At 32.6% G+C, this 13,747-nt stretch overlaps 2 protein-coding genes across 2 annotated transcripts; both read right to left on the bottom strand.

Moving 5' to 3' along the window:
* Positions 1–1,369: 1,369 nt before the first annotated feature.
* Positions 1,370–4,158, bottom strand: LOC100243093 (probable glycerol-3-phosphate acyltransferase 8). Its single transcript, XM_002275312.5, has 2 exons — positions 3,437–4,158; positions 1,370–2,452 (listed from the first exon to the last, which is right to left on the bottom strand). The coding sequence occupies exons 1-2, from the start codon at positions 4,061–4,063 to the stop codon at positions 1,574–1,576; spliced, it is 1,506 nt and encodes a 501-aa protein (XP_002275348.1). The 5' UTR covers positions 4,064–4,158; the 3' UTR covers positions 1,370–1,573.
* A 5,286-nt stretch (positions 4,159–9,444) lies between these two features.
* On the bottom strand, positions 9,445–12,920 carry LOC100265390 (aquaporin PIP1-2). Its single transcript, XM_002275267.5, has 4 exons — positions 12,512–12,920; positions 11,677–11,972; positions 9,843–9,983; positions 9,445–9,739 (listed from the first exon to the last, which is right to left on the bottom strand). The coding sequence occupies exons 1-4, from the start codon at positions 12,837–12,839 to the stop codon at positions 9,644–9,646; spliced, it is 861 nt and encodes a 286-aa protein (XP_002275303.1). The 5' UTR covers positions 12,840–12,920; the 3' UTR covers positions 9,445–9,643.
* Positions 12,921–13,747: the final 827 nt, after the last annotated feature.

Genomic DNA, 13,747 nt, shown 5'->3' on the forward strand with positions numbered 1-13,747 from the left:
AAAAATAATTTTATACCTTTATCTTTTAAGTCATAAGTGAAAAGACAGATTTTATCTTAATCTCAAATAGGCTTTTATTTGTGGTGAAATTATAATGTATATTTTTTAAATCTCTTAAATACTTTTTAAAAAATTATGACTTTTTTTTTCACATGTAATGAAGAGTAATTCAAGATAAATTCAACCTCATATATTATGTTTATACAAAATATTATATTAAAAATATCTTTTTTCATGGACCAACCAACTCGTGAAGTAATGAATTTGTCATTGACATCTCTCGTCATCTTAATTTCTTCAACAAGTTTTTTCTATTTAAAAAGTTTTTTTGGTTTAAGATGGTATTTGTTTTTTTTATTTTTTGCTGAAAGCAATTTAGTTTTATAATTTAGGTTATTTGTTTTTCTACTTTTTCATGATTTATTATAAATTTTTTACTAAATAGAAAAAACCAAAATATGTAGTTTTTTCTAAATAGAAAAAATAACATATTGATTTTTTTTACTTTTTAATACTTAATAGAAATAAAATACTATAAAAACAAATAACCTAATATTTAACACTATTAAGCATCAAGGTTCTATTTATAATTAAGTAAAAAAACAAACACCACCTAAATCTAGCCCCAATAAAAATGTGATTAAAAAAATCAAGATAAAGAAAAAAGAAATCAATGTGTTAAGTAAAGAAAGTTAGAAACTGTTCTTAAGAACAGTACTTAGCAAATATGATAACTTTTGTTTATAAAATAGTTTTTGACAATAATATTTTTTAAATTTGAAAATAAGTTAATTTTTGAGAATAAATTTGAGGCCTATACCATATCTTTGTTTCTTGGAAAATGCAAAAATAAAAAATAATAATAAATAAATGAAAATGAAAAATAAATTTAAATTTAATATAAAAAAATTTGCATCATTTTTCAAATTTATTTCATTTATTTTTATTTTTATATTTTCATTTAATAACCTAAATTTTATCATACATTTTTTTTAACCGTCACACGAGAAAGTTTTTCTAGACCTCCCTTCAAGGTAACTCCGCAGAAACTACCTCCGCTCCCACCAATCAAACCTACAATGGCTTTTTTCTTCCCTAAAAAATTAAAATAAACAATTAAAAACTGCAATTGAAATAATTTATCCAACATCACTGCACAACCCATCTTTTCCTCTTTTAAACTTAGAGGAGACTATCAAGTTTCCATTCATGGCAATCCTGCATTGTGGTGGCCCAGTGGGAAAGAGCCTGGCTGAGATTCAAGCCCACTTAAAATTTGAACCGGCCCAAGCACAAACATCTTTGATGGTGCAAAGCCCAATTTCCATAGGGCTTTAAGACTCTTAAATTTTTTTTAAAATCAACCACAGAAATCAGAAGACACTCTTCATAACTCTAAACTTGAATGTCCAAATAATATGAATAATCCAGATGAAAAATGATCAACAATTATCAATCATACTAAGGGAATTTCCATAGAAGTTGTAATTCTACATTAACCGATATACCTCCCTCGTAATTTTTCTAAAACCCATACAATTCCAATGTGGCCTTCTTCTCCGATCCCAGCCTTTCACTTCTTGGCATTGTACATGGATTCCACCTTGCCATCATTTCCTCCCAGCAACATGTACTTATCCTTTCTAGTCAGTCCAGTGCACTCAAACCCCAGCACTCCACCCAACACCTTTTGCACGTGATTCGCCACTTCTATGGCCGACTTCCCTCCGGCCTTACACGTCATCTCCTCCGGCAACCGATCCAGAAACGTTATCTCATAGGTGGGCCGAGGGTTCATGAAGTAAAAATAGGCGTCCCAGAACTTCACCCCTCGGACGGTGGTGCCGTGGAACATGTTCTGCTTCACGTTCACCGCCACCGGCACGATGCGGTCGCTGAGTTCCGCGAACAGTGCGCTAAACCGGAGGAGGTAGGGCTCGCGGCAGGTGGTCCCCTCTGGGCAGACCACGAGGTCGCCCTTCTGGAGAATGGAGGAGATGCGGGCAGCGTCGGCGGCGCGGTCGCGGGTGAGGGCGACGGCGGGGATGGGGGAGAGGAAGCGAGAGAGGCGGCTGACGCTGTAGGTGACGCAGGAGACCTTGCGGCGGAGGGCGATGGCGATGACGATGGGGTCCAAGGCGGTGCGGTGGTTGCAGACGTAGAGGTTGCCGGGGGAACCTGGGGAGGGGGGCGGAGGAGGGTTGCCTCGGATAACAAGGTTGATGCCCAGCATCGGGTAGGTGTAGCGGACGATGCGCTCTGGGAGGGGGAGGTTGAAGTAGACTCGGAAGATAGAGAGTGCAAACCCAAATGGAAGCCAGAGGTAGATGATGAGGGCCGTGAGTGGCGTGGGGGGTTGGACGAACCGACCATCGTGGAATATTATTGGGGTTTTCAGGCGGTTGGGTGGCACCGGCGTAGCTGATTTACTCGGAAGCACCATGTATCCCTCCTGTTCAAACTCCAAGTCGCAGAACCATCAGCAAGAGCATAGGGGTAATTTGGGAATTCAACACTAAAATAACATACAAGTGGATTCTCGACACATTACTAGAATTCTTTCTCAAAACAAACCAAATTATTCTAATCATCATAAATATTTCAAATAATTTTATACAGAAAACAGAAAAAATAATATCACAAAATTTTATATAAAATTAAGAATATTTATCATCTGGAAAAAAAAAATTATTTCTAAATTTCTCGATTTCTAGCTTGTATGTAATAAAAAAGGTAGAACAAAGAGGCCGTTCCAAATATGGAAGATGAGTAAAGGAAATGGCATCGAAGGAGCAAGGCTCGAGATTAGTTTGGAAAGAGCAATAAGTTTGTTGTCCTCCATGTGCCGCCAACGATTTTGCTGCCAGGTAGTTGAGGATGGTAAATGCAGTGATTCCCTCAGGGTCAAAGCTACAGGCTACACGGAGATCGACTTTACCGACTGTCACTTTTTCTGAATCTTTTGATTTATTCTTTTGCTAAATCAATCATAAAAAAAAAAAAAACTAAATTCAAGTCTCAGTGAAATGAATTCGTCTTTGATTTTGTAAGATGAAGTAGATAAGTGTGATGTCGTTCATAAAAGTAAAATAAAAAGTGTATAAATCTTGAAAAACGACCACAAAAATTTCCAAAAATGAATATGACTTTACTACCATTTTACTAAGTTAAATTTGGCTTAGATCGATTGAATAATGTGTAGAAGCAAAGCATATCTTGCAGGAAAATTACAAATCACTTCCACAATTGTAGAACATATTTTCAAAACTATGTAAATTCTAAAAATCGTTTTGGAGAGATGTTTGCTTCCATAGAAGCCATGCAAGAAATCAGTTACTCTTTCAAAACTATTTCATCAATGTTTGAAAAATCTAGAAGAATTTGTTGTTTCTTTTTTTTTTTTGTTAAGTAAATTAGATAAATAACAAACACTAACCTTGCAAATGGACATGAAATCATGATCAGACTCGCGGTCACCAATCCCGATATCAGGCAATTCATCACCAAACTCCTTCAACAGCGCCAATCTCTTTCTGTCTCCAACCAACACCCCTGGCTTCTTCACGAAACCAGTGGCCTTCTTCGTCTTCGGATTCACCTCAATCTCCGTCCCTAACACCTTCGTTCCGCCAAGAAAATCTCTCACGAACGGCTCAACCATCAACGTCGGGTTGGCCGTCACCACCACCTTCCGTTCGCACTTCTCGAACACCTCCCAGCTCTCTCGCCTCACGTCGTTGGCGTAGAACCGCGGCAGCACCGCCTGCGACGCGAGCTCGATGTCTCGGATCTTGAGGCCGGAAAATGAAATGAAGATGAGAATCTGAATTCCGATTTCTTCTGAGATGAAGAGGTAGGCAACGATCACTATAGGAAGAGAGAGCAGAAGGAAGAGACCGCGTAGGAGGCTGCCGGCTTCGACGGCGACAAGCATGAAGTAAGGGAAGGAGGAGCGAGAGACGAGGAGAGTGCCATCGAGGTCGGCCGCAATAGAGCGATGGTCGCCGCCGGCGTAGGTAGTGATGGAGGGAAATTTTCGGGCGCGTTTCGGTGGCGGAGACATGTCTCGGCCGGTAGAACCGGATTCAGCCTTTCAGGCAGCACAGTGGACAACGAAAAGAAACGATGGTGTTTGTGTTCAGTGGTGGAGAGGGAACGTTCGGTTTAAATGTGGTAGAGGAGGGGGACGAAATTACGAAATTAATCCTAATTTTTTTTTTTTTCATTTTTACTTTATCCTATTAGATAAATGTTTCAAAACTAACTAAGAAAAACAATTGATATTATTTTTTAATAAATATAGGATTTATTAGTTTTTTGCAATTCGGAAAAAAAAAATTATTTAATACGCAATAAATTAAAGAATAGTCGGCGATAAGAAAATAATGTGAGGGATGCGTTGCAAATGGTAGGCCATTAAATTCCACACCTAATGTCGTACAAACAGCCCTTTCTCACCGGCAATTCCAGTGTGTGGCACCCCACCAAAATTGGGTGTGGATGAGATGAGCATCATGGGATGCCATGATTTCCATCTTGCTGTCAGCCATCGCATTTGTAGCTTGGATCCAACGGCTCCTATTTGGTGGGCAGATGGGTTGGCCATGCACACTACTGTACTATATTATATTCATCGAAGAAGACTGAGCTGTAATGTTCGGTGGTCCACCACACCATATCCCGGGGATCGCAGTTTCATGGTATGCCCCAAGGACTTTAATATGAGCTCCAAATTAGAGTAAAACGACTGTGTTTTGATCTGGTCACATCCCAAAATGAATTCTTTGGTAGGGAGGTTGGAAATTATTAATGAAGTGAATTATTATTATTTTTCAAAATTAATTTTATTTCATTAATAATTTATATAAATATAAATAAATTTTCAGTGTAATTTGGTAAATAATAATAATAATAATAATATATTTTTTTTCAATCTTATATTTCTCATCTTCTTTAAAATGATTGCAAAACCCTTCAATGTATAGTTAGTGGCCCACACTTTCCCCAAATGAGAGTACGGTAAAGGAGAACGAAAAGGAAAGGAAAAAAAAATGAGGCAAAGATTTAATGCATGTGAAGGGTGGAGGTTTGTTGAGTGTTGGCAGTTGATAAATCTTTTGTCTATTTTTATAGGAGATTGGTTGGAGTGGTTGAAGCCTTGAAGTGTTCAATTCATTTTCTTGCCTTTATTGGTCACCTTGCTTTCTTGCTGTCTTTGATGGACACTAGTTCAAGTTTTTGACATTCTTGCATTCATATTGCTAACTAGGTTTTGTTTGTTTGTTAAGAAAATTTTCCACCCCTCCTTTTCAATTTTCTTTGCACCCATAATAATTAGAAAAAAGTCAAATTATTTTTTTTATACCTTTACTAGAATTTGAAATGAATTTGATTGTTGATTGTTGATTGTTGATTGATCCATGCATGACCAAGTAATACTTGAAAACAATCAAAGACCGCTTATATATGCTTGCATTTTCTCAAGTTGGTAATTAGGTTTGTTTGGTTGGTTAGAAAACTTTCCACCCTTTATTCAGAATTTTCTTGGAGCTATAAAAGAAATCTAGTTGAAAAACATTTTGACCTTTATTAGCATTTGAAATGAATTTGATAGCGACAGCATCCATACAAAATCAACTAAATACAGAAACAATTATTCTATTCTAACCAAAATCTACATCATCTAAAAAATCATAAACTTTTCAAGTTTTTAATAATTAGAATAAGCTTCTACGAAATAAATAAATAAAATATAATAAATTAAAATATCGGATTTAAATGACAACATACTATATTATTTGGGATTTATTATTTAAAATTACGATTATTGATTTTTTAAATGACCAAAATACCCCTTACAAGATGGATTTCAATGGTTAGAAATGTTAAGAGGTTCTAACCCTTTATTTAGACTTGGTGTCTCCATCAAATTTCTCATCTGTCAATACAAGCAACCATTTTTTATTTAGTAGCTGCATTTTCAGTTAGAAATTTATTAAGGTAGATGGGAATAGGATAAGGTCAACAAGACTTTAGGTTAACTAACAAAAGAAAAAAAAAGCATAAAAAGAGGTCAATTCATTCAAATTTAAAGAAATATAATTTAGGTTTACAACTCGATCTTTTAAAACATACTAAAAGAAAAAGAAAATAATAAAAATAACTTCAATATCAATGAAAATATTAATGATTTAATTTTATGAAAATATCAATATTAACAAAAAAAATTATAAAAATTAAGTCACAAATATAAAATTTTGGCTTTCTTCATATAATTTATGGTAAATAGGTCAGTATCTTTTTTTTCCGATACCAATACTCTTATCAAAATAAATCGGATATTTTTATCTTTAAAATTTTCCACCAAAATTCCATTGCCATTTGATAAGCATACTATAAACATGCTAGGAACATCAAATTACATGTGGGAATTAAGAGTAACATCAAAATTCTTTTTATTTTTCATAAATGCTCCTTAAAATGAATGAGCACCGTCAGATGCTTTGACCTGGACCAGGAGATTGTTGACCGCGTGTGGAAGTTATGATGCATGAGACACACTAGACCACAATAAATTCATGGAGTATGAGTCATTACGAGCATGCATGTGGCATGGTGGGGGCAGAATTTGGATTTTCCGGTGGGTGGGGGTGTACAGCAACCTTGATGAGGACATGGTTTCATAACATTAAATTCTGGGAATTTAAGAGCCACCCACATCCACAGCTTTCAGGTAGTTGGATCAGTGGAGGCAGTGCCCAGCAACCTCACCAATATGTTTTGAATTTTGATCATATGTTATAATATTTAGGAGTAACTGAAAATTAAAAATACACAACATAGACTTGATTTGATTTGATTTTTAATATTCGTTATGGTCAATCAACTTGGTTTGAAAATTATGAAAATCGACTTAATAGTTTTCCCTTTTGATTTCTTTGTCTCATTAATAACATTTTATGTTTTTTTATTTAATTTTAAATAAAACCTTAATACTTAATAATATTAAATATTAGGTTGTTTGTTTCTGTAATATTTTATTTTTATTAAGTATCAAATATTAAATAAAAATTAATATGTTATTTTTTTATTTAGAAAAAGTTAGTAGTTTTTTTTTTTTACTTAATCCTAAATAGAACCTTATTACTTAATAGTGTTAAATATTAAGTTTTTTGTTTTTATAATATTTTATTTATATTAAGTATTAAAAAGTAAAAAAAAAAAAAACCAATATATTATTTTTTTAATTTAGAAAAAGTTACATATTTTGACTTTTTTCTATTTAGTAAAAAGTTTATAATAAGTCATGAAAAAGTAAAAAAAAACAAATAACTCTGAAAACAAATTATTTTCAGTAAAAAAACTAAAAAAACAAACATCATCTTTGATTTTTTCTATTTAGTGAAAAGTTTATAATAAGTTATGAAAAAATAGAAAAAAAACTACCTAAATTATAAAAACAAATTATTTTCAATAAAAAAAACAAAAAAAAACAAACACCACATAAGACTTATAATTTTTGCAATTTATAATTATTTGATGTTTGGTGATTTTATTTTATTTTTGTATTTATTACTATTCTGTGAACTTTCCAAAAGTAATTATTTGGCTATAAACAAATAAGTTTTAAAATTTATTCATTATATTTTGTAATATAAATTTTAAGCATCACTAATCGATTGATTTTATTTTGATTTAAATATGAACTAATAGTGCGTTTAATAATGATTTTAAGAATTATTTTTAATCTTTCAAATACTTAAAAATAAAAAAATTTAATTATTTAAAAAAATAAAAATATTTTCTAAAATTATTACTAAATACACTTGAGAGCACGTGGATTCAGTTAATATTTCCTTTAAAAATCAATCAAACATAATTTTTTTGTTTTGTTTTCTATATTCTTATCAAAATAATCATAATTTAAGGGTATCAAAAAAAATATATATACAAATATTTTACCATTATTTTCAAACAAAACAACAAAAATACCATGAAATTTTGAATCAAAATATTTTCCATAACGATAAACTCTAATACTTATATTTAGTCGTACAAACTTTATTTCATAATACATTATTTTATTGTTCAATATTACTATATCATATTTACATTATTTTATTTAAAAAATAATTTAATAATCATATTATATATAAACACACACATATTTATAATTATTTATTATAAAGTTAACGGCCACCACCGAGTATGAATATATTGATTTTTGATAGGCATAGTGACCGGAGTACTCTTCCGTCTAGAGAGACAAGAAACAAGTATTACGTTTTAGTTCATTTTAATTATTTATATGTCATTGTAGTTGAAAATGAGTGGATTCATTTGTAGGTTTGATATTGAAAATTAGGAAAGTGAGTGAGATATAGCATGATTATTTTCCATGCTCCATCATTAAATTTTTTGTTCTATCAAGACATGGTCTGTACTTCTTGGTGGGACCATTATATATATTAAAGTTTAATTTTCATTTAATTCAATCACTTGAGAATCAGAGGTACCATACCTTGCGGTATTGGATGATCCATTAAATAATATATTTCTATATATATATAGAAATATTAATTCAAAAAATTTTCATTTTTATAAGTGGCAAAAACGTCACTTGTTGTCATAGTGTGAAAAATAATCAATAAATTATTTTTAAAAAATAAAAAATAAATTTAAAACCAATAAATTATTTTATATATTATCTTAAATTCATTTCACTTTTAGGTGAAAATTAAATAATTTTAAAATAGATATTTTTTTTACTAATTTTTTATATTTGATTTTCATTTCAATTTCTTAAATTTAAAAAATAATTTTTTAATATTTTTTATTTCCTTATTACTTATCTAGAAACCAAACATAACTTAAAGTATTAAAATGATATTTATGGAATAAGAGATCTAACCGTATAATGAAATTTAGGATGTTACATAAAAGTATAAATAAATGAAATTAATACATAAAAATACAAAAAATAAAATCATGATATAAATAATGAAATAAAAAATTGTATACATGACATCATCTTATTAACGTGTCAGATATTAAAAAAAATATCATTTTGGTACTATACTGAAAGATTTGATTGGTCATAGTTGTTCGAGATTGAAAAAAATATAAAATAATAAAAACATTTGTTAAATATATGGTAATAAAACTTTGTTAGATTAGTGATATTAATGATTATTTTTAAAAAAATTACCTAATTAAAATGCATGAAACAATACAGATTTGTATAGCTCGTGTATCATAGTATGGATTGTTTCATATTTGTATTCAAATATTGTTTATATTAAATAAAATACTATTTAAAAATAATTAATTAATTTTAAATCTATTTCTTATTTTTACTTTTTACTTTTTCTTTTTTTACTTTTATTCTCAATTTTCTTTTTCTTTTTTTTTTACATTTTCCTTCAAAATTTCCACAACCAAACATACCCTTGAAATCGAAGTTATGAAGCTTCCATTCATTCAGCAGCTGCCCATTGTAATAGAAGCATCCCAGATAACTTATACACATGATATGATAAACACCACCCCACCTCAATTCTGATCTCAAGTCAGAAGAGAAGAAGAAGAAGAAGAAGATAGAAGCAGCAAATAAAAGAAGAAACAGAAACTGGGGAAGAATTTCTCAGGCTCTGGTCTTGAATGGGATAGCTCTGATGACTATCTGGTGGTACAAGGTAGCCAGAGTAGCTCCAATGAAGGGTCCAACCCAGAAAATCCACTGATGGGAACAACAAGAATGAAATCAATACAAGTCAGATTCACAGATAGATGACGAGATGAGAAGCTATTGGGTCTTCTTATAGAGCAATGTTTTCACTTACCATGTCATCCCAGGCATTCCCCCTGTTGTAGATGATGGCGGCCCCGAGACTCCTAGCAGGGTTGATGCCGGTTCCGGTGATGGGGATGGTTGCCAGATGAACCAAGAACACTGCAAACCCAATCGGGAGAGGAGCCAAAATCTGCAGTTCAATTCAGGGAAAATAAAGGGTGTGTCATTTTCAGATCCCATTCGTAATAATTCTCAGGTATGGTTGAAAAATGAGAGCGAAAGGGGACGTCCCCAGACCTAGAAACCATGCTTTACTTTGGCAATGTTTTTTAAAAACACTTCCCAAATGAGAATGTTACACTGATTTTAAAAGTACCCTTACAGTATCAACTGATTACTGAAGAGTTTTCATCAGAAAGAAAAGTTAATTTTACCACAAAAAATGAAAAAATCATGGTTTATATTTTATAAAACCCACTCATTGATAGAAGTGATGACAAGGGCCTTAATTTTTAAATCAGTGAAACCATGATGATCAATTTGCTTTAAAATTTAGAAGTGACTAACGCCAACCAATAATACTTTCATTCAATTTTTCCAAAATCCAAAATCCCTCATAGAACATGACCAAGAAAACCAAAGATAGTATTCTCACAGACAGAAGTGGTATTTGTTTTTTTATTTAATTCTAAATAAAACTTTCATACTTAATAGTATTAAGTATTAGACTGTTTGTTTTTATAATATTTTATTTTTATTAAGCATTAAAAGGTAAAGAAAAATCAACATGTTATTTTTTTCTATTCAACAAAAAATTTATAATAAGTCATAGAAAAATGGAAAAATAAACGACGTAAAATCTGAAAGCAAATTACTTTCAATAAAAAACTAAAAAAACAAACACCCTCATGATTTCTAAATGGAATTGATGTAACTAAAGTATGCATATACGAAGGATTCATGCTACCATACCAAATCACATGACCACCAATTTTTCTATCATTCCAAACACAAACAACATCATGGTTCCAATAGTTTCAAAAGAAGGCCAATGAATTAATACTGCCATCCAACCGCTTGCTTGTCACATAATCCTTCATTTTCTACCCACATCAAGAAGGTGGTAAAATAGGTGGTGGAAAAGGTGATATGAATAACATGCGTCTTCCTCCTTTTTCACTTTAGAATCAAAACAAATATGCTATTCCATGCCATTCGAGCAAGCAATGATACAATGAAATTTTTTAAAGGAATTAATAGCATGCACATTTTCATGTAATCATATTAGAGTCCATTTGGAAAAAGGGTAAAAACGCTTAATGATAATCGGATGTGTGCTTTCTTACAAAACTTAAGAGCTTGTTTGTCGTGCTTTTAAAAAAATATTTAAAATTTTTTTTTAATCATTTGACAAAATTCAAAAGGTACTAAACGATAATGTTTCTAAAGAAATACTTAATAAATAATACTTCTATTAAAAACATTTCGAATAAAAGATGGTCAAATTTTAAGACCGTCTTTAAAATATCCCGAGACACTTGTATGCGAGTCTTCCAAAACTCACTTATTTATTTTTTATTTTTTATTTTTTTGGTTTTTAGCATAATACATTGTAAAAAACACTATCAAAGTACTTTTTCTAGTTTTTATCCGAACACTAATAGATTGTCACTAAAAACGTTTGGCGTGGAAGCACTGCCATCAAAAGCATTAATTACAGATAAAAGCGCTTTAACCATTATGACTCCAGATCAGCTCTTAGCGTGACAAAGAAGAACAATCACAGCTCAATCACTTTACCAATTGACAAAGAAATATATAACTAGATATGTAAAACAAAACCCACATATTTATGTATATATACACAGAGAGAGAATACTTACTGGAACATGTGAGTCTCTGGCATTTCTCTTGGCATCAGTTGCAGAGAGAACAGTGTAGACAAGAACAAAAGTGCCAACTATCTCAGCACCAAGCCCAGCAAGCTTGGAGTAGCCAGAAGCCACAGCATTGATTCCACCACCCAGCGTCTCAAAGTCATGTCTCTGGAACCACTTCACCATACCTGCGCCACAGATGGCACCCAGGCACTGCATGATCATGTAGAACACGGCTCGGGTTAGGGACAGCTTTCTTGCCAAGAGCAGCCCAAATGTCACCGCTGGGTTTATGTGCCCTCCTGCCCAAACCCATCAACAAATGATAAGATCAACACAGAGGAAACTTTCTCTAGAAAACTGTGTGGAGGCTATGGGGAAAGAGGTAAGAAAGTAGACAGAGAAAAAAATGTGCTGCAGGGAGCCGTATTATGAAAAAAAAAAAAAAAAGTGTTTGGTTGATAAGAAACGTAGGGAAAGAATGAGAATAAAAATTTGACCAAATTGTACGTTAATTAGGACCTGAAAACACTCAAATGTTCTCTACTTTTATTTTCCTCCTCTTTCTCATCAACCAAACAAGGTCTTTCAAAATTTCAGAAAACCCCATCAAAACCATTCCATAATATCATGGAAAAAAAAAACCCAGGAATGCCAGATACCCATTTAAAATCTGAACATATCTACCGGCAAAAGCTGATGAAAACGTCAAAAGAAACTACGGATCAAACCTTCTGAGCATATCAAACCACCATGGAAAATAAAAAAGAAAACAAAGGAAAAGCAGAACTCAGCAGATCAAACAAAAGAATAGCAAGAGAGAGAGAAAGACAGAACAGACCTGAGATACCAGCAGTGCAGTAGACAAGAACGAAGATCATACCCCCACAAGCCCAAGCAATACCCTGAAAACCAACAGTAGCACACTTGTTGGGGGACTTGACAACACCGATAATAGTCGAGATGATGATGTAGAGAAAGATGAAGGTGGCCATGAACTCGGCAATCCCAGCTCTCCAAAACGACCATGAATGAAGCTCACCAGGGTCAAACAGTGGAGCTGGTGGAGGCTCCCTATAGTCCTTGTCTGTCTGTGCTGATGTCCCTATCGGTTGCCTCTCTGCAAACTTGTTGGCCCCCAACCTCACATCCTCTTCCTTCCCCTCCATTTTTCTGAGCTCAGTGATGAAGATGATGAACTTCCTGAGCAAATTGCAGTTGGGTTTGGAGTGATTTATAGAGGAAGCAAAGTAAGAGAAAATAATAGAAAACAAATTGTCAAATGGGGTCCTTCGGAGAAACGTTTGGTTCCGTTCCCATGTGAAATGACTATATTGCCCTTCTAATTCACTTTTTATCTCACTCGTACTATTAGTATTAGATCATTTTAATTAAAAGATATTTGCTTAAAAGGGGCAGCCTTGCCTTTGCCCTGACTCTAAACATAAGGAAATTCCCAGATTTTCACTCAAGCTCCTAAATCATTGAAGCTTTAAGCCGGGAATTCTTTCATAGGCTACGGGAAGAACTACATCTCGTAAGTCAGTGGGGCGGAGGAAAAGAACGTTGGATTGGGGAAGTAACGAGAAGGAAGAGTCTATAAAAGAGAGAGTATGAGTGCACCCAAAGCAAGAGGGGAAAAAGATAACCTTTGTCTTTTCAAAACAAAAATGATTCTTTTTAAGCTAAATTCCTCACGATAAAAGAATTCTCAAACTGTTTGTTTTTCGAATTTTCATCAGAAAGTTCATACATTTAATAAAGTAAGTTTTTTTTTTTTAGCTTTTATGAGAAAATGCAGAAAAAGATGAGTGGTTAATACCTTAACATTTTATTAACCATAAATTTAAGGGTTGTTGAATTTTCATCGGACCTTGTTTGCATATAAAATTTGGGTTGTCTTGTTGAAATCGATAATACTTGTTTTTTGTTTACTTATTTTTAAAATATTGTTTTTATCAACTCAACCAAAGAGCATATAATTGTCTTGTTGAAATCGACATTGCTTATTTTTTGTTTTATTTATTCTAAAAATATTGCTTTTATCTATTCAACCAAACATATCTTTTTTGTTTTT

Source organism: Vitis vinifera, chromosome 15 (assembly GCF_030704535.1).
Source record: "Vitis vinifera cultivar Pinot Noir 40024 chromosome 15, ASM3070453v1".
NCBI lineage: Eukaryota > Viridiplantae > Streptophyta > Magnoliopsida > Vitales > Vitaceae > Vitis > Vitis vinifera.